The sequence below is a fragment of the Sciurus carolinensis genome, chromosome 3 (genome assembly GCF_902686445.1).
Source record: "Sciurus carolinensis chromosome 3, mSciCar1.2, whole genome shotgun sequence".
In the NCBI taxonomy this organism is placed as follows: domain Eukaryota; kingdom Metazoa; phylum Chordata; class Mammalia; order Rodentia; family Sciuridae; genus Sciurus; species Sciurus carolinensis.
In genome coordinates this window covers 148,931,544-148,951,548 of record NC_062215.1, presented here as the reverse complement: position 1 = coordinate 148,951,548, position 20,005 = coordinate 148,931,544, and the positions used below count along the sequence as shown (strand labels likewise).

Below are 20,005 nucleotides of genomic sequence, written 5' to 3'. Positions count from 1 at the left end.
TAGTATTTCTGGGGGGGGGGGTTACTAGTTATTTTGTTTTCTCTCCTAAATAGATTCATGGAAAGGGTAAGGAATAAAAGTTCTGGTTAGAAACATTAGGCATCAGGTAATCTCCTAGTTGCGATGTTTTCTTAAGAAGCCTTTCCATCTTGCCTTACCTTCTACTGGAATGTACCTGCTTGTTGGAAAGGGATCAGTTCTTAAAGATTTGTTTGTGATAAACACTTGGCATTTTCACTGGCGATTGTTTTGTCTTTCTGAACAACCACACAAATGCTACATTTGGCTGGTAAAGACAAATTATTGAACATCCAGCTCATTAAGAGAGAGGTATAATATGTGGAAATGGACAAAGGAAGGCCATCTCGTTCTAAGAAAAACATGTTACAATTCATCTTTTTACTGGTCTTGAATGAAACTATCCAAACATTTTGGATTCTTCATTCTATATTTTATTTCCTGATAGCATATCAAAAGAGACCTGAATTTTCAATTGTCTTGGGGGAAACCTTAAATCTCCAGGACAGTGACTATAAGTAGAAATACCTAGCACTCACGCAATAGTTGATGGCGATCTTTCACTTGCACGAATGCTTACAGCAGCCTTGGGCCTCAGTTATCTGTGATTGGCTCACTTTTCAGCAAGGAGTGTCTGTGATTTGCTCACTTCCAGAGCTGGCACTCCATCCTAAAACCCCTCCCATAGTCCCAGTGCCTTTTCTGGCTACAGCTGCCGGAAATGGTATTTCATAGCTGGGTTGCATTGGTAGTACTCAAAAGTAAAAATGTTAGTTGAAAATGAAAACTACATAAAATATTCTGTGCTACAAACACATGTATTTCCCTCTGCAGTGAAGTATGTGTTTAACTGAGATAACAGGACTGGAAAACCTCGTAATAATTACCATTTGCTCTTTACCTTTTCTCTTGTTCTTTTTTGTGATAATCCAGTTCAAAGTGCTCTTTCCACTGACTATTCCCTGTAATATAAATTTTCAAATAAAGAAATACAGTTGACCTCTATCTGTGGGTCACATCATGGAGTCAGCCATAGGTGGAAAATATTCAGGAAAGAAGCATTGCATCTGTACTGAACATGTAAACTGTTTTTCCTTCTCGTTATTTCCTAAACAATATGGTATAACAACCACATAGCATTTGTATTGTGTTCAATACTATAAGTAACCTAGAGATGATTTAAAGTAGTGCAAAGGTTATATGCAAGTACTATGCTGTCTTATAGAAGGGAATTGAGCATCTGCAGACTTACATATTAACCGGCAGCCCGGGAACCAATGATGCCCCCCCCATGCCATCCCATGGATACTCCTGTGCTCCCTACTATAGCTCTGATCTGAGAATCAAGTATGGGCTAGTTGTTAAATTCAGCACAGAGGCTTGACAGGACAGACCGGAAAGAGCTGTTTTTGATGGTGCTGTTTATTACTGTCAGAAGAGTCCCATTGTTTTTCCACCAGAACATGAGAAAAGAAGGCTAATGGGTTAGTTTACTCCAGGTACCTACAGGGTTTTTTTTTTTTTTTTTTTTTTTTTTCTCATTAAAATAAAAATGCCATCTTCTGTTGTAAATTGTCTGTTTTTTGAAATAGTTAACAAAAATAGTATTTTTTTTTTTTTTGGTGTTAACTTGTGGCAATGTAAGAAAATACTAGGTGAAGGTTGGAAATTATATAAATTAAATGTATTAGTCTAAGGAATATTTTAAGATTTGTGGTGGGGAGGCTTATGAGTTAGTGGTTAGGCTGGGTTAGGTCTGTGTGTGGATTAAATCAAAGAGGATGTGCAGAGGTTTTATTTAGAGCTGTGAGGTGACTTTGGCAGCTAATAGCCCACTAGTTTTTCCACTCAAGCTTTTGTCTGCATAGGAGCAACATTGCATATTCAATCTTGCAGGTAAGATACTGCAAATAATCCTCAGTTACCAGAGATACCTTCTGTAACTGTCTAGCCTGTCTTTCCATTTTTTAATAGCTAGATGTAATTCTGGATAATCTAATTCAAATAGTTGAGTTTCAGAGCAACTCAAATATGGAGAATTTTATGACTTTGGAAGAAGAGGTTCTGCTTTGAGAAGTCATTTCTTAAATATGGAATAATGAGTTGTCATGGAGCTTGAGTAAAATCCCAGTTCTAAACAACAGCATGTGACTCAGGAAGCCAGCCATTATCATAGGGACCATTTCTCATTAAGTTCTTCAAGTGTGTTTTTAGGGCTTGTCAGATAAAAAGCATTATTTTGAAAAACAGCATAATGGAGTAGGAGGCTGGATCATTAAATAGTAGTGCATTTTAGAAAGCTAATAGAAATACTTTAAAAATAATATTTTAAGACACATGTCTTTGGATTTAGGGACAGTACTGCAGCTTCTAAGTCCATGACAAGAACTGGTTATTCATGTGTCACTTAATCACCCAGAATTGCATGTGGCTGGGTATGTACTTCCTTGCTGTTACAACCTTGAGTTCTCATCCTCAAGACAGCAGGAACAGGTAAGCACCAGCTGACAATGTTGGTGCAAAAGTCAGAAGCAGCAAGGTAAGGGAGAGGCCTCTGTCCTTTGCCAGGTTCCAGCACCTTTCAGGACTAAGCAAACAAAAGGGAACTTGATTTTACTACTCATCAACTCTACTGTCTTGCTTTTAATGTGAAGTTTCCTTATCTGGAAAATAAAAGAGTTGTATTTTATTTTTTCTAAGATGCCCATTGGCCCAATTTTAAAGTCTGATAGGAAAGAAGGTTAAGATCAGTATAACCAGGTCTTGTGCAGTTCAGCCGCTGCCTTACATCTCAGAACAGGTCTCCAGCTGCTCTCTGACTCTGGGAAAGGGAGCAGTCATTTACTTCCATGTCTTAGCCTCAGGTTTTGCTAACCCATTGCCAACAGCAGCTCGAAATACTGAGTGCTTTCTACAGCCCTAGCGCTATTGGAAGTGAAAATAGAGCATGAACAACACAAGAAAGGTCTCTGCTCCCTATATATACAGACACAGGAGAGGGAGATGGACACTGAGCAAGTTCGGGAATAAGAAAACCGGGAAGAATAATAAAGACCACAAGGACAATAAATCACAGTCATTTTCTTAGCTACCTGTAGGGAGAAGAGACCGTTTTCTGGACTTTTATGAATTTTGCCTAAGATTGGGTTGCCATAACAAATTTCATAGGTGGCGTGGGTTAAACAACAGAAATGCTCTGAAGTTGAGAGGATGGAAGTCTGGATCAGGGTGTTGGCATTGGTTAGCGAGGAGTTCCTGACTTGGAGATGGTTGCCTTCTCGCTGTGAACTTGCATGACAGAACAGGCTCTCTCCAGAGAGCCCCACCCTTATGACCTCATCTAACCCTCATTATCTCTGAAAGCTTCCATCACCAAATCGCATGCCACTATAGGTTAGGACTTTAATGTATGAGTTAGAGGGGTGCAAAATTCAGTCTATAGCAAATTCTCCACAGTAACCTAAAAATGACCAGGCACAGTTTTCAGAATTCTAACTTGTAGAGATGAAAATTACTGTTTATGCCTGTATGACTGACAGACTTTGTCAAAATGGGCCTTTTAGAATGTCAGTTATCCAGGTTGTCCTTTGGGTTGGCTGTAGATTTATTAGAAGCTAATTTAAATAATTAAAAATCCTCTATAGAAATCTCCACCTATCTATGAAGCACAGTCTACCTATAAATCTCCCTCAGAATAAATTCATATCAGAAGTCGGTCTCCAGTGCCCCTGTCTGCTGAATGGGTAGGCCTCATTCAGCATGTTATCAGTTAGGCATTAAATATGGAAGAAATGCGGTTCATCTTATGATGTGCAAACAACATTGACTTATTTAATCTACTGTTTCATCAAGGACAGATGATTTGTGGGACACCCTAGGCTAACAAGTTTTAAGAAGTTGCCTGGTGTCGCTCCATCTGTCGAGTATGACTTCAGCATATCTGGTAGACCCTCCCCTTCCCTTTTCAATTCTCTTCCCCTGAACGTTCGCCCCTCTAGGGAGGAAAGTGAGTCTTATTTGCAACTGTTGTGCTAAATAATTCAATTGAAGCTCTAAAAGCTTGGGAGGTTTAACCTGGCTCAGCTGGGTCTACAGTGAGGCAGGTGAGGGAAAGGCACAGATATTGGTGGAATCTAGTAAAATACTTCAGTGAGACTGGAAAAGAATGTGTATGGGAAAGCAGCTGAAAATTCCATGGGCATTTCTGAATTGTTCTTACTGCCATAGAATTTGGAGACGACATAATAATGACCTTTTTTTCTTTTAGATAGTTTTCCTGGCTCAATCCCATAATTGATTTAGTGTCTTAGTGGTTCACAGCCCAATCAGATTCGATACTCCAGTCTTAACTAATTTTAAATGCTTCTTTTAAAAAATTCTAATTCATTCTTTTTTATCCTACTATAAGAAATGTTATCATTGTGCTACCCATATCGCCTTGGTGCTTTCCATTTTGGTACACTCTGGGTCAAATGCCAGCACCTGTCCTTGCTATCTGAAAGTCTACCTGGAGTCAGCGGGAAAAGCCAGAAGGAACAGCCCTCAACCAAGGACATTAGTGTCTAAATACCTCCATTCCCATGACCCTTCTTACCCCACGGGATTACCATCCAGTTGCCCACTCCTAGTGGTTACTTGTTTGATAACACACTTTTTAATGACTTTTGTTTTCTTCTCTGCCTTTATACCCTACTCCTCTACGGGTATTTCCTGGGGTCACTTTACAAATACATTACCTGCCCTAGAGTCCTTGCTTGTTGATCTGGGGAAACTCAAACCAACATGCCTACACTTGAATTTTTGGGGAAAAAAATCCACATAATGCCCTAATAATGATTAAAAGGACAAGGTAATAACAGTTGATCAAGCCAGGAATGGTGGCTCATGCTCATAATCCCAGCAACTCGGGAGGCTCAGATAGGAGGATCACAAGTTCAAAGTCAGCCTCAGCAAATTAGTGAGGCCCTAAGAAACTTAGTGAGACCCTCTTTCTAAATAAAAAATAAAAAGGGTTGGGAATGTAGCTCAGTGGTTAAGCGCCCTTGGATTCAATCCTTGGTACTCTCCCACCAAAAAAAGAAGAGCTGATCATAAGGCATTGCATATTTCAATATTTAAATAAGTGATACCAGCACGTCAAAAGTTAAAAGGAACTGACAAATATTTGAACCTCCACAAAAATCCCCGCAAAGGATTTGACAACTTTGAATCAGGTGCAGATGCAGCCTGATAGTGGTGCACTATAGTGATTTCCTGTGTACCACAAGCAGTATTAGTGACCTGATTTTTCTGAATTGGTGGACAGCTTGGTAAAGGTTAAAGCAAAACCAAGTAAATTAATTCCTCAATTATAGTGGTAGCACTCCATCAAATTCAATGTGCAAAAACTTTTGTGTTTATATGTAATGAAAAGTTGGGTTCTAGGTAATTATAGGGTTTTATTTTTTGGTCTTTTTTTTCCAGTGACATGGAAGTCCAGTGGGACTTCTGAAAATTCCATGGGGCTTGAGATGATTTCTTATTAAGTAGGGAAATCTCTAAGAAACTTTCTTGAAGAGCAGTGTGCATGTTCCCTCTGCCCCTATTTTCTTAATCCTTTTCCGTCCTGCTGACTGAAATGTAGACGTGGTAGCCAGAGCTTCAGCCACATGTTGGAGCCCATGGATGAGAACCATCTCACACCTACTTCCAGCTGCCGTTCCCTGAGAACTTCATGGAGCTAGGCTGCCAATCCTGGAATGTCTCTGCCTCTGAACTTTCACATGAGCAAGATAAAAACTACTCTAGGACACTTATTTTGTGCTTCTCTTTCTTGAAATTAAACCCACCTAAGGCAAAATAGAAAATAAATATTAAGCGTTTCAAATAAGTTGTTAAAGATGCATTGAATCTGATAGGGCTGTCTAGGATTTAGATAGACCATAGGGTTGAGCCAAGAAGGCAATCTAGAAAAACATTATTATGTTGTCTGTAAATTCTGAGTCTGCCTCGGCAGTAATCCAGAGCATATGAATTCAGGTAAGTCTTCTAACTGCATTGTACAATTGTGATCAGTTATTATTTTTTTTAATGAAGAACCGTAATGAAGAACCTTATTTTGTAAGGTGCAAAATAAGAATCAGGGCATGTACGTGCATTGAGGCCAGGGGAGACCCGTCGGAGCTTTGAATGATGGGTAAAATCAATGAGGCAAATCAGTGGAAGATAAATATAAACATTGCCACTTGCTGAAAAAAAAGGGGGGGTGGATAGTGGGAGTACTTTTTGAAATAGTAGTTTGCTCTTTCACACAGCTGGTAATGGTTAATTTGCCGCAGGGCAAGACTGCATTATATTTGTGTATTTTTTAGTAATTTTAAAATTTGTTCTTTTTGGATACGCCTGACAGTAGAATGCATTTTGATATGTTATACATACATGGTGTATAATGTATTCTAATTAGAATCCCATTCTTGTGGTTGTGCATGATGTGGAGTTTCACTGGTGGTGTATTCATATATGAACATAGGAAAGTTATGTCCGATTCATTCCACTGTCTTTAAGATCACATTTTATTTGATGTGTACCCAGTGTGTGGCACAATACCTGGCTTGCTCAATAAATGCTGTTGAAAATATATTCCTGCAGGCGTGTGGCCAGTGTGATTGCGTGAACTCTGAGTGTTTATGATCCACTTCCTAGTTCCGAACTCCTTTTGGAAGCTCTGGCAGGGAGGATGATACAGTCAGACAAAGGAGCAGATCCACCAGACCGGGACAGGAAGCTCTCCACTGCAACCCAGCCACGTAATGGTACGCATCGCCACCAGGGTTCCCTCGCTAGACCAGAAAGGCCACATAACATCACTGAGACACGGGATCCATGCACGGGCAGAAATTCTAACAGATTTACTGTCACCCCCACAGGGAACTTGCTATACACTTTCAATCAGCCTACCACAACTGCTAGTGCTAAGATTGGGAGCAATATTCAAGGCAGGAAGGAAAGAAACTGACATGGTAGATCAGACCCACCCTCCTACCATCCCACAATGCTTTATGTAAAACTGAGAACTGCACAAGTTGTTCACATTCAAAATATCACTAAAAAAAAAAAAAAAACAGAATTTTTATAAATACACTTGTGGGGAAAAATATCAAGCAATCACTAAAGCCTACTTAGACTTTTTACTCAGTAGAATACTGAGATTTGTATTAAAACCTTATTGGGAGTTAAGAATTTTTCAGTAATACTTTCAATAAGAATTTTCAGGAAGGGTAAAAACAAAGGACTCCATGTTTGAATGTGAGAAAGAGGATCCAGGAATTTAAACCACAGGCTAGTAAGATGAAGGAGGGGGAAGCAGTCACATTACTCTTATGATATCTTCTGAGTATTATGAGCCGTTTCATCTAATGTTAGCCACAACCCTGTAAGAAATCCAGCATATTCTCATTGGGTCACAAGGAAACTGGTTTCCTGATGGTCATGGGGCTTTCAGAAGTTGACCCCATGACCAGCTGCCTTTCACATATACAGACCTTTCTGGCCTTCCCCACCCACCAGTCTCTGTCCTCTCCCTTTCCTAGGCCTCTCCCAAATCTTGAGGCATGTGCTGCAGGAGCTGAGCCTGTTCTATAGCCGAGATGTGAACGGAGTGTGCCTCCTGTACGACCTGCTGCACTCCCCGTGGCTGCAGGCCCTGCTAAAGGTGAGCACTCTGTGGCTTGCAGGTCTTTGCTAACTGGCTGGGTAAAACTACTCCCTTCGTCCATTCAGGCTCTGTAACAAAATGCCACAGCCTGGAGAGCTCATAAGCAGCAAAGTTATTTCTCACAGATCTGGAGACTGGGAGGTCTAAGATCAATACGCTGGCAGATTTGGTGTCTGGTGAGGGACCACTTTTTGGTTCACAGAAGGCCATCTTTTTGCTGTGACCTCATATGGTGGAAGGGGCGAGGGGGTCTCTTCTGCCTCATTTACGAGGATGCTAATCCCATTCTTGAAGGTGGAGCCCTTATGACCTCATTCTCTCCCAAGGCACCACCTCCTAATACCATCACCCTGGGGTGCGGATTGCAACCTGTGCATTCAGGGTGGGGGATCACTTTCAGACCATAGCAACTACTTACCCAGTGGCCTTACTTGTCCCTCGGCAGGAAATTTCAACATGAAAAAAGTTCTTAGACGGTTGTCCTCAGAGAAGTTTCTTTGAAAGGAACTGAAATAGGTGGAAAAGAATATGGCAGCTCCTTTCTTTTCTGCCCTTGTGTTAGTCAGCTTTGTGCCACTGTGACAAGATACCTGAGAGAAATCAACTTAAAGGAGGAGTTATTTATTTTGGTTCATTTCAGAGGTTTCAGTCCACAGTCGCTTGACTTCGTTGCTTCTGGGTCTGTGGTGAGGCAGAACATCGTGGATGAATCCACTGTTGGGATTGGAGCCCTTGTGATCTAGTCTTCTCCCAAAGGCCCAGCCATTAACACCACTGTCCTGGGGACCAAGCCTTCAGCACATGAGCTGAAGATCAAGTCACAACAGATCCAAGCCATAATAGCCCACAACTCTTTTTCTTGCAGAGAGCCTGGGATCACAAAGCTGCCACAATGGCCATTAGCATCACCTTATCAGTTATTCTTTTTTTTTTTTTTTTCACATAAGGGAGTTTATTAAGCAAACAGAGTGTCTTCCTGCAGGATAAGAGAGAAAATGAGAGGAAAAGAGAAAGAAAAGAGAAAGGGCGCACGCTAGAGTGTGGAAAGCAAGGAAGAGAAAGAAAGTGAGTCAGGGGGAGAGAAAGCAAGAGAAAAGATCTGATAATCTTTGATTCTATAATCAAATGATTCTATAATCATTTGTCCTTGAGGTCAATCCTGGAATATACACACACACACACATAATATATATGTGTTTAAAAATTATTCCTCTTTTTTAAAATTGGGAAATAAGACATCCATGTTCATTTTGGGTATCTTAACATCTTCTTACCCTAGGTTTCTTCTTTTTTAATTTGGCTAAATTTCATGCACTATGTAATAGGCAATGCTACTACTATAATTTTGTTTTTCTGAACAAATCCTATTATTAAGAAAAACCCTCTTGAAGTCATTTTCACGTGGGTGTTTCTCTTAAGTGTGGGTTGTGGTCCGTCGTAGGATGCATGGTAATATTATATTCTTTAAAATTGAAGTGGCAACATCTTTCACACAAACAAAGAAGTTCTTGCCTCGCTTGTTCCAAAGCCCTTGGTGTCAAGCAGGCCTTCCCCTCGAACCAGCTAAGATGGGAGTGTGGTTTCCTCATGGGTGTTGTCCTTGCTGCCCACTTGGCAGGGCTTTGTGCTTTGTGCTCTAGCATCCATCCATCAGCCTTGATCATTTCCAAGTGCACTGAATGCTGGTCTCTAGGGAGAGCCCAGGCAGCAGGATCATCACAGACCTGGTGGAAAAAGGCTGGGCTGAGCTGGCCCCTTGGGCCTTGTTTCTCCATCTCTAAGAAAAACTCAGTTCCTCAAATAAAATTAAGAACTGCAGTATGGAGCTTGGCTTTATCAACTCAGCCTGAGCCCTACATCCTGGGTCAGAAAAAAATTCCTAAGGATCCGCAGAGATGAGGTTGGAATTTTTTATAAATGAACTTGTACTGGAAAATTAAGGGAGGCATGTAAAACAGCCCCAAAGATCAGAGCAAAGGACAGATAAATATAGTGTTCCTGGGTCTCTTCTTCAGGACCTGGGTTGGCCTCTCAGAGTCACATAGCTGGTTTCCCTGAACAGAAATCCTCACAGGTCTCTGGTCCCACAGAGCCCCTCCCTTGAGATACCCCATGTGCATCATGTACCAATCCCTATTGATCTCAGCCCTGGAAAATTTACTTTTACTCTTGTATAAGAAGGGTCAAAATTTGGCTTTTTTTTTTTCCCAGTAAAATTGCTTGGAAGTTCAGTTGACTTATGTCAACCAATAATTAGGACGCTGGACCCATGACTTGAGTTCATTTCTCTTTGGCAAACTAGAGACACCCCTTATCAAAGACCAACTCACATCCTGCTATTCAGCTGCTTGCACGGTTTCCCTGGCTGTTTCTTTCCTTCGAGAGTCTTAGATCCAAAATGTGAATGGTCGTGTACGTTATTAACTTCAGTTCTCCACCTCACCCATCTGCAGGTTTATGACTGCCTCCAGGAGTTTAAAGAAAAGAAACTTGTACCCGCCACACCCCACGCACAGAAGTTATCCTGCGAGGTAAGGGGATTTTACTCTACAGAGCTCTGATGGATGCCCCTTTTCCTCTAGTGCTTTTTTAAAGCAAATTAAAGGATCTATTGGAAAAGTCTGAGAGATGATCATGCATATTATAATTGTTTTTAATTGAACTTTAGTGAAGGAGATTGGCTGGATATCTCCTCAAATTAATCACCCCCACATTTTTAGTATGTGTCCATCATTTCTCTCTTTCCCCCTAAGTTTTAAACTCTGTTTACCCTGTATAAACAAAGTAAGTTACAGTAATGATTCTCCAGTTTCTCTCTCTAGCCTGGACCCTTTCTCTGAACTCCAGTCTCAACTACCCAACTGTCTCCTCCCTGTATGACATGGGTGTTTAATGTACACTTCAACCTTAATACGTCTCTGATTATTGATGAGGCCCTGATTTTAAAGATAAAAAAGAAGGCTCCAATTTCATGTTAATCAGTGAAGCTGTTATCCAGACTGGGTGGGATTGACTAAGTGGTGAAAAAATGTTAAGAATTTATCACTTATGCTTTTCCATGAATCAGGTAATAGAGCTGTTACGTGACATCCCTAATTCCCCTGAGATCCAGGAGCTAAGACAAATTCTCCAGGCTCCGCACTATAAGGCAAGTGCTTGCTAAAATAGATAAGGTATGCCATCTGGCACACAGACAAGGCTGGGGAGAATGACTAAATGGGGCAGAAAATGTGCTCTCCGAATAGATGTTCTATTATTGTACATAAGTGACCAACAGATTGCAGTTGAAGATGTGGGATTCAGTTTTTTCAGTCATAGAGCCAAACCTGTTGTAATTATCAGGAGGCATCCAGAACTTTCCATGGGGTCTTGTTTCCCCTACAAAGCAATCATTCCTGTAAAAATTCTGGGGGGCGAATCAGAGGAGCTTCTAGTTAACCTCCACACTTTCTTTCCAACTTAGGAATGATTTGAATTTGGGGTATAGTGTGTGAAGATATTTGGAATATACAGTGCAATGAGGATTAACCCCCATGAGGAGCTGTATGAAAAACATTTTGATTGCACAACAGAAATCTTCTCTTAGGACTTACAGATTTTGAGATCACTTTATCAGCAAATTGCAACTTTAAGAGAAGGACTGCATTTGGAGTCCTGGAATTCAGGGTTCACAAGATAACCACGGATCATCACATACAGCAGCACAGCCTACACAGAGAACTTTCCTTTGAGTTCCAACTAAAGCCTGTGTGTCTACCAGTGTCAGTCAGGCTGAAAAATGGCAACAGCCTCCCACCTGGTGAAATGAAAGTTTGGGTGGCCATTAGAAGAACTCTCTGACCCACCCTAAACCAGGAACTAGTTTACCTCATTCTGTTCCACATGGGCCCTTGAGTGTTACTAACAAATTAAACTCACTAGATGTTTTGATTACTGTCCTCATTCTGCCTTCATTAGATAAAATACTATACAAGTTGTTTTGTAGACCAAACTCCATAGGAGCACTTTGGATTACTTGGGCTCCCAGGAAATCAGAATGTGGTAAAATAACTCATCTTCCCCAAAATGAAAGAATATTCAACATTGCTTAACCTCTTGGTGGCTTGTTTCCTTACCTCTAAATGGAAGACTCACCGGGAGGATTGACTTGCTCAGAACTGTGCCTCTGTGTGTTGGTTTTCTCCGCCGTATGTCTCGTGCAGTGTAGAGTCACCATCTTCTAGGGGCATGTGTCCCGTGAGTGACATTGGTTCACCTTTCCTTCCCTGTTCCCAGGCCTTGCTCAGTGCCCACGACACAGTAGCTCAGAAAGATTTTGAGCCCCTTCTTCCTCCACTACCGGACAATATCCCTGAGAGCGAGGAGGCGATGAGGATTGTTTGCTTGGTGAAAAACCAGCAGCCCCTGGTAAGGAAGTCATGCCATCTTTTCCTTTAGGACCATACCAGGGTTAATCCAATAGTCACCTGGGCGGTATGCTTGTCGGTGGCGTGCACAGGGCGATGGTAATGGTACAGTGAACTGTCTGATTTTGCCTGCGATTTTAGACACATGGCATGTTATGAAGTTTTGCTATGGAATGATTTCTGCGTAGCATTTTTTCCTTTTTGAAAAATAAGACAAGTCTTACAAGACTTATTTTGTAGAAATCAGACATATATATTTTTAATTTAATTATTCAGTTTTCTGACCTGTGCTCATATTTAGCTCAGTTCCAATGTACTTGCCTAAATTTTGTCCTTTGTTAATGGGAAGCTTTGTTAATGGGAAGGCATTGATTTGATTTTCAAGGAGTAGTCCTTACAGTTGGGTTGTTATCATGGGAACTTTCTTTATCTTTGGAAGGATCTAAATATTCTTTTGTGTCTATGTGATTGTATGGCAACCTCACAAGGCCAAGGTGGAATGGACTGTCCTTTGTTGATGGCCTGGCGTCACTGACAGGCTATGGGACACTGTGTGGCTCCTCTCTCACTGGTTGGTATAAAGATCCTTGTCTGAAAGGCCAGAGTTGCATTGATTGAAGGAAGCCACCAGAAAAGTGGCCATGCTAGATAAAAGAGGGATCCCATTTTATTTTCTCTCTAGGGAGCTACGATCAAGCGCCACGAGATGACAGGAGACATCCTGGTGGCCAGGGTCATCCATGGAGGGCTGGTGGAGAGGAGTGGTAAGCAAGAGCGGCAGGGTACAAGTGTGAGTAGAAAATCAGAAAAGCCTTGATTGTGTGCTCTCTTTTCAGAGGAGCCCCCTCTCCTAGCAGGTCAGGGCTTTTATAAGTTCCATGGCTTAGTTAGAGCAGCAAAGAAAGAAGGAACAGATATTCCAGGAAAATCCCACTTCCCTCCTTCCATAAGTCCCTTCCATTCTAGGCACCATATAAAAGTTCTCTCAGTTTCCACTCTCATCATAGCCTAACATTATCATGCCATTTCATAGAAGAAGAAACAGAGGGTCACAGAGATGAAGTAACTCACTTGATCAAGGTTACATAGTTTAAGTCAGGATTCGAGTGCCTGATTCCATATTCCCAGCTTTTTGACCTTTCTGCTTACAAATTACATCTTGAAATGCCTTCTGTTTGCTCTTTCTACAGTGAAGTGCATTTTCCTCCTTTCACTGATGTGCTTCTGAAATGAGTATTTCTTCACCTGCCGCCTCATGTTCAGGCATCCACAGTTCCTCAGAAACCACTCGTGGCTTATACCCCAACATCTTTCTGGCAAATACTGAGGAGTTCCCAATTGCTAGGTCCCTGGGGACCCCTCCCTCATCCTCAGCCTCGTTTTTCCTGCTGTGCCACATTTGCCATCGACACCTTTCTTGACATCTTGTCACCCTTGGTTTCTTCTCCATGAGGTCATGACAGTTCCCCTGATTGACTCATATTTCTCGAGGCTTCATTCTCTTTTCCTTTTTTTTGGTACCGGGTATTGAACACAGGAGCGCTTAACCACTGAGCCCCATCCCCAGCCCTTTTTGTTTTTTATTTTGAGACAGGTCTTGCTCAGTTACTTTGGGCCTTGCACCAGCGAACCTCCTGCCTCAGCTTCCTGAGCTGCTGGGATTACAGGCATGCACTACTACACCCGGCTCCTTTTTTTTTTTTTTTTTTTTAAATTAACACATAATAACTATATCAAGGAGGTACAGTGTCATAACTCAATTCATGTACACATGTGTATTGATCAGATGGGGGTAATTTGCATTTCCTTTTCCTTAAAGATTTATCATTTCTTTGTGTTGGGAAACTTTGAACTCCTCTCCTCTAGTCTTTTATAAAATGTATAATAAATTGTTGTGAAATACAGTCATCCTACTGTGCTGTAGAGCATTGGAGCTCTGTTTGGGTACCTGTTGTCTAACCTCCCTCTGCTCCTGCTCTCCTCTGTCCTTCCTAACCTCTAATGTCAAGGTCTAATTTTTTTTTTAGAATATTTTACCAAACCTCTGAAAAAATTTCAATGAAATATCTTTAATGTACAACTAGGAATATATTTCTTTTTTTTAAAAAATAAGAATAGCTGACCCTTTAATGGAGCTACATCATGAGTTGAATAGAGATATTCAGTATTTAGAGTCTGCTTTGGTCAAACCCATTTCTTCCCAGTCCTAGATTTGAATAAAATCTTTATATTTAGGGCTGAGTTGGTTGATACATCAAAATTAATCAACATTTTGACATTTTTTTCTATAACAGAAAATTGTCTTTATGCTAGTGGATTCTTTTTTCTTAAATTTGTTCTAATTAGTTATATATGCCGGCAGAATGCATTTTAACATATTGTACCCAAATGGAGCACAGCTTCTCATACCTCTGGCTGTACATGATGCAGAATCACACCAGTTGTGCAATCACACATGTACATAGGGTAATAGTGTCCAACTCATTCCACTATGTTTCCCACCCCCATACCCCCTCCTCTCCCCTCACTCCTCTCTGCCCTGTCCAAAGTTCCTTCATTCTTCCCCAGCACCCCCACCACATTATGGATCAGCATACACATATCAGCCTTTGGTTTTTGGGGAATGACTTATTTTGGCAAGGTCTAATCTTAATCCCTGAATTTCTCCACATTTCTCTTCTGAAAATACCCTCACACACACACCTCTTTCTTTTATCATTTATTCATGACCATGACATTTTTAATTTTAGTGCTATTTCTTACGAATGCTCTGCTCCATTTTATATCAGATTAGCAAAAATAAAAACATCACCACTAGCCTTGGAAAAAAGGTAGAAAATTGGCATGCTCACAGATTTCTATGCTGGTATAAGTTGAAATAAACAATTTGCTTTTTATTTAAAATGTTTAGAGGATGGTTGGGCTAGTGAGTTTGCTTATAAATTTAGAGATGGCAACCTCATTTTTTTCTTTTTCTTTTTTTTTTGTACCTTTTCTTTGTGTTCCTGTTTGCCTAGGGCTGTTATATGCTGGAGACAAACTGGTGGAAGTGAATGGAGTCTCTGTTGAGGGACTGGACCCTGAGCAAGTGATCCATATTCTGGTAACTGTCTTCTCTTTGTTCTTTGTTCATGACTTAGTGAAAAGCTGAAGCACTGGGTCCATCAAGCCTAGGTGTGTGCACTATAATGTGGTGAGATTTGGGTCCCTCTCGGCGGCTTCCTGTCTCCAGGCCCGCAGATCTTGTCTGTTGCCATGTAGTTCATTAACAGTCCTCTTTACCCCCAGAAATTCTGGCCCTGGCTGGGAAATACCCCTACTAAACTGCTCTTTAGGGAACCATTAGGTCCCCAGCTCAGGTCTCCAGTCACCTGGTTTCTCCATTGGAAACTGAGCCTGGATGGGCAAAGTGAGGCTATGGAGGAGAGCTTGAACCCGAGCACACCACCGCTGCCTGCTCTCCTCACTTTTGTTTTTGGCAGTGCTGGGATTGCACCAGGGCCTTGTATATTCTAGGCAAGCGCTCTACCACTGAGCCACCAGTCCAGCCCTCCCCTAACATGTTTATGCAGCTGGAATCTGCTTAACCTCTTTCTCTGGGGCAACTTTGAGGGGAGAAAGAAGTCCCTGTGTGACTAGAGAATATAGGAAGGAGGGCATCCTTGCTTGTCCATGCCCATCTTCTTTCATGGTTGGAGCTGGGGATTCATAATCTGATTCTATGAGCCTTTGGTCTCTCTTAAGTTTTCATTCCTACCTCTTAGCCCCTTCCCTGAATCACAGTCCAGCATTAACTAGCCAAAGCAGCATGGCCCCATCAATCTCCCCAATGTACACCCCAACTGTGGCACCCGAGACTGGTTACTGTATAGTACATGTACCAGTGATTCTCAAACTGGGTAACTGGGAGAACCCTAGGCTTGCACAGTAATGGTTTAGAGACTGAGAGGAGGAAAGATATAAAAAGGTTACAGTTACAAGATTCTGTGTGGCACATAAGGTGCCACAAAGGGAGTTTGAAGTACTCCAAATCACAGACATGAGGAGGGAAAGAGTCAGACAGGGCCTGTGGGAAGGAAACCTTGCAGAGATGGAGGGCCCCTGGGAAAGGGCGTGAATTTAGCAACCAGTGACTCCACAGCCCTGCAGCTAGACAGATGCACAGCCAAACAGATTCCTAATTTCTTTTCATTCCTGGATGGTGACTGCTGCTGAGTCTTGTGAAGGTTACTATGGGGGATGTCACCATAGTCCTGGACACCTTCAGCTGTGACTGCACCTGCCAAATTCCAGCCATCCTGCTGACTCCATGACTTGTCATTCTCCCCCATGTCATTTTCTAGGCCATGTCTCGCAGCACAATCATGTTCAAGGTGGTTCCAGTTTCTGACCCTCCTGTGAATAGTCAGAAGATGGTAAGAGCTTACCGAACCTTCAGTCTTTGCGCACAGTGAGTCCCCAAATAATAACACTGATTCCACATGATGTATCACGTCCCTATCCTCTACACTGTTCTGGACATGTGTCCAATACTGGGCTGAATACTTTTCAGTACTGATGAATTAAGAGACAAATGAGTAAAGAAGCACAATAAAAGGAGATGGGGTGCCACAAAGTTAAGAAGTAACCTCAAAAACGATGAAAATTTGAGAACAAACGTTTCAGAGCAGCTATTCCTCCAGACACTTTTTTTTTTCATAGTACTTAGTTCAGGAGGCTTCGGTGAGGGTGGAGATGAAAGATGGAACCAGTGCGTGGAAGAGGGAAAGCAATTTTAAATCTTGACAGCCAAAGGACAAGGCTCTTCTGATGGCACCATTATGCACCTGCCATCAGGTTTATGTTCGAGCCATGACCGATTACTGGCCACAGGAGGATCCCTCCATCCCCTGCATGGACGCCGGATTGCCTTTCCAGAAGGGAGACATTCTCCAGATTGTGGACCAGAATGATGCCCTCTGGTGGCAGGCCCGGAAAATCTCAGACCTTGCTGCCTGTGCTGGGCTAATCCCTTCTAACCACCTTCTGAAGAGGTAAGTAAGGTCTTCCTTCCTGGACTCAGAACTGGGCCATCAGGAAAGACCTGCAAGTTTCAGTTAGTGAAGTTAACATGAAACAAAGAGGACAAACACGCACACACGGCTTATAAATCCAAATGCCAATTTATTTATTTTTTTATTGTTCTATTTAATTTATTGATGTACTCTAAGCATCTTAAATACTAAGTGAACCAGAATAATTGTATCAGATGGAAAAGAGAGAAGAGTGTTTGGGAAACCAAATTAAACTTAACAAGTGCTATGGTCTAAATGTTTTGCCCTCATCTCCAATTCATGCATTGAAACTGAATTCCCAAGGCAATAATATGAAGAGGTGGGATTTTTAGGAGGTGACTGGGTCATGAGGATCAATCCCTTATGAATGGGATTAGTGTCCATATAAAAGAACCCAGGGAAGAGGCTTGTTTTCCCCCTTCTACCAAGTGAGGGATAGCTCAAAGTCGCCCTCACCAAATACCACATCTGCTGGTGCCTTGAAAACCAGACCTTCCAGGCTCCAGAACAGTGATAAAATAAATTTCTATTGTTTGTAAACTATCTAAGGGGCTGGGGAATAGCTCAGTTGGTGAGTGCTTGCTTTGCAAACATAAGGCCCTGGGTTCAATTCCCAGCACCACAAAAGAAAAAAACAACAAACAAACAAACAAACAAAAAAACACTATCCAGTTCATGGTATTTTGTTAAAGAAGCCTGAACTAAAATAAAAAGTATTAATCTTTTGAGGCTGAACTGAGCCCTCAGCTACTTAATCTCAACCCCTGACCCTCATCTCATGCTGTGAGATTTGGTGAAATCACCTAGGGAGTGAGTAAAAATAGAAAGATGAAGTTCAAGGCTCAGCCAGTGTTAAAGATCAAGAAGAAGAAAATGAACTAGTAAAGGAGATTGAGAAGGAGTAACCTTTGAGGCAGAGTGAAAGTTCAGACCGTACGGTGTCCTGATTGACTCTATGGATTGCTGCCAAGAGGTTTGAGAACTGACCTTGGATTTAACAACATGGAGGTCATGGATGATCTTGATGCAGCAATTTTAGTGGAGGGATGGGGCCAAAATCCTTGTTAGAAAGGTATTTGAAGAAACTGAAGACAATAAGCATGAAAAATGTTTGGGGACATTTTGGTATAAAGCAGAGTAGAGCAATGGAGAAATATATAGAGAGAGGAAAGTAGAATTATGTGAGAGAATTTTTAGATGGAATGAATAATATTAGGGGAAAATCCAATAAGGGGAAATTTTTTTAAGTCACAGGAGAAAGGATTGCTATTGCTGAGGTCCTTGAACAGCAGAAGGAGATACGCTCTAGTGTTTAAGAAGTGGGGTCATCCTGATATAGGATGAGAGACGGTTCATCCATAGGGCAAGTGACTGGAAAGAAGAGCACAGTTGGGAGTGGTGGGAGAGTATGAAATGAGAAGCAAAGTCATGAGCTAAGAGTAGGGTGAGTAAGGAGATGTTGAGAAGGGGAAAGTGGAAAAGTTTCTATGAGAGCTGGAGAGTAAATGAACTAGGTCAATATAGTATGATTGGCATTAAGGGTCCACTTAAGGTTAAAGGTCACCAATCTGAAGTGCTTCAGGTCAGTTTCTGGGCTGTAGGTCCAGATTAGACAGAGGGATAGACTTAACTGCAAATTAAGAAAGGGGATAAGAGAAGTAATGGACCATGGCATTTAAATTGTTAAGGAGGAAGATGAGGAAATTAAGCAGGTAAGGATCCATAAAAAGAAAATAAGATTAATAGATTTTAGGTCCCTATAGGGTCAATAGATAATTGGAGTTTCAAAGATGGGAGGTGTTGGTAAGAAAAAAGGATACTAGAAATTGAAATTATGGAGAGACTAGTTATTGGTATTAACAGGTCTACTTTAAGATACTGGGAGGCAGGAGGCTGAGGGAGGCTGAGGGAGGTCATTGAAAAAACAATAAAAGATCAAGAACCAGAGAAGCCAGGGTGTCAGAAGGGGCCTTTATATGCTTAATAAAACCATCGAGGATTACAGCTGAGCAGTATGAAGAGCATGGGAGCAGCCAGGAGTGATGGGGGATGATGTTCAAAGTGGGGGCTCTTAAGGAAAATGGAAATTGATCTGGAAAGGGCAGTGAGGACAAGGACACACTGCACCCAGGCACAATGGAAGGGCCATGCACAGTGGTGTGCTGGAGCCCTGCCAGGAGCTGTTTTAGTCAGCTTTTTGCTGTTCTGACTAAAGGACCCTACCAGTACAATTATAGAGGAGGAAAGGTTTATTTGAGGGCTCATGGTTTCAAAGGTCCTAGTCCACAGAAGGCTGGCTCCCTTCCTTGGGGCTGAAGGAGAGGCTGAACATCATGGTGGAAGAGTGTGGTGAAGGAGAGCAGCTTGCATGGTGGTCAGAAAGCAGAGAGATTCCACTCACCAGATACAAATATATACCCCATAGCCACATCCCCAATGCCTATCTCCTCTAGCCACGCCCCACCCACCTCCAGTTACCACTCAGTTAATCCCATTAGGGATTAAATCACTGATTAGGTTAAGGCTTTAACCCAATCATTTCTCCTTCAAACCTTCTTTCGTTGTCTCACTCATGAGCTTTTGGAGGACACCATATCTAAACCATGAGAGGAGCCCTTTGGGGCATCTCTGCTCACATCCATGTTCGGTGCAGTCATTAGCCACTGTGCAGACACTGACACTACATGACTTAGCTCTGCTTTCAAAGCAGAGTCTTTCAAAGTCTCTGCTTTCTCTTTTTGCATAGGAAACAACGGGAATTCTGGTGGTCTCAGCCATACCAGCCTCATACCTGTCTCAAATCAAACACATGTAAGTGTGGTCACCTCAGACCC

At 41.8% G+C, this 20,005-nt stretch overlaps 1 protein-coding gene across 2 annotated transcripts in view; it reads left to right on the top strand.

The window, feature by feature from the left end:
• The first annotated feature begins 6,695 nt into the window (after positions 1–6,695).
• Mpp4 (MAGUK p55 scaffold protein 4) overlaps positions 6,696–20,005 on the top strand; it is a 39,309-nt gene continuing 25,999 nt past the window's right edge. For both annotated transcript variants that reach the window (XM_047545774.1, XM_047545773.1), the window contains exons 1-10: positions 6,696–6,809; positions 7,587–7,708; positions 10,165–10,242; positions 10,779–10,859; positions 11,987–12,118; positions 12,800–12,881; positions 15,135–15,220; positions 16,461–16,532; positions 16,954–17,150; positions 19,918–19,982. In XM_047545774.1, the coding sequence (XP_047401730.1) occupies positions 6,734–6,809; positions 7,587–7,708; positions 10,165–10,242; positions 10,779–10,859; positions 11,987–12,118; positions 12,800–12,881; positions 15,135–15,220; positions 16,461–16,532; positions 16,954–17,150; positions 19,918–19,982 (991 nt within the window). In that variant the 5' untranslated portion in view covers positions 6,696–6,733. The remainder of the gene's footprint in view (positions 6,810–7,586; positions 7,709–10,164; positions 10,243–10,778; positions 10,860–11,986; positions 12,119–12,799; positions 12,882–15,134; positions 15,221–16,460; positions 16,533–16,953; positions 17,151–19,917; positions 19,983–20,005) is intronic.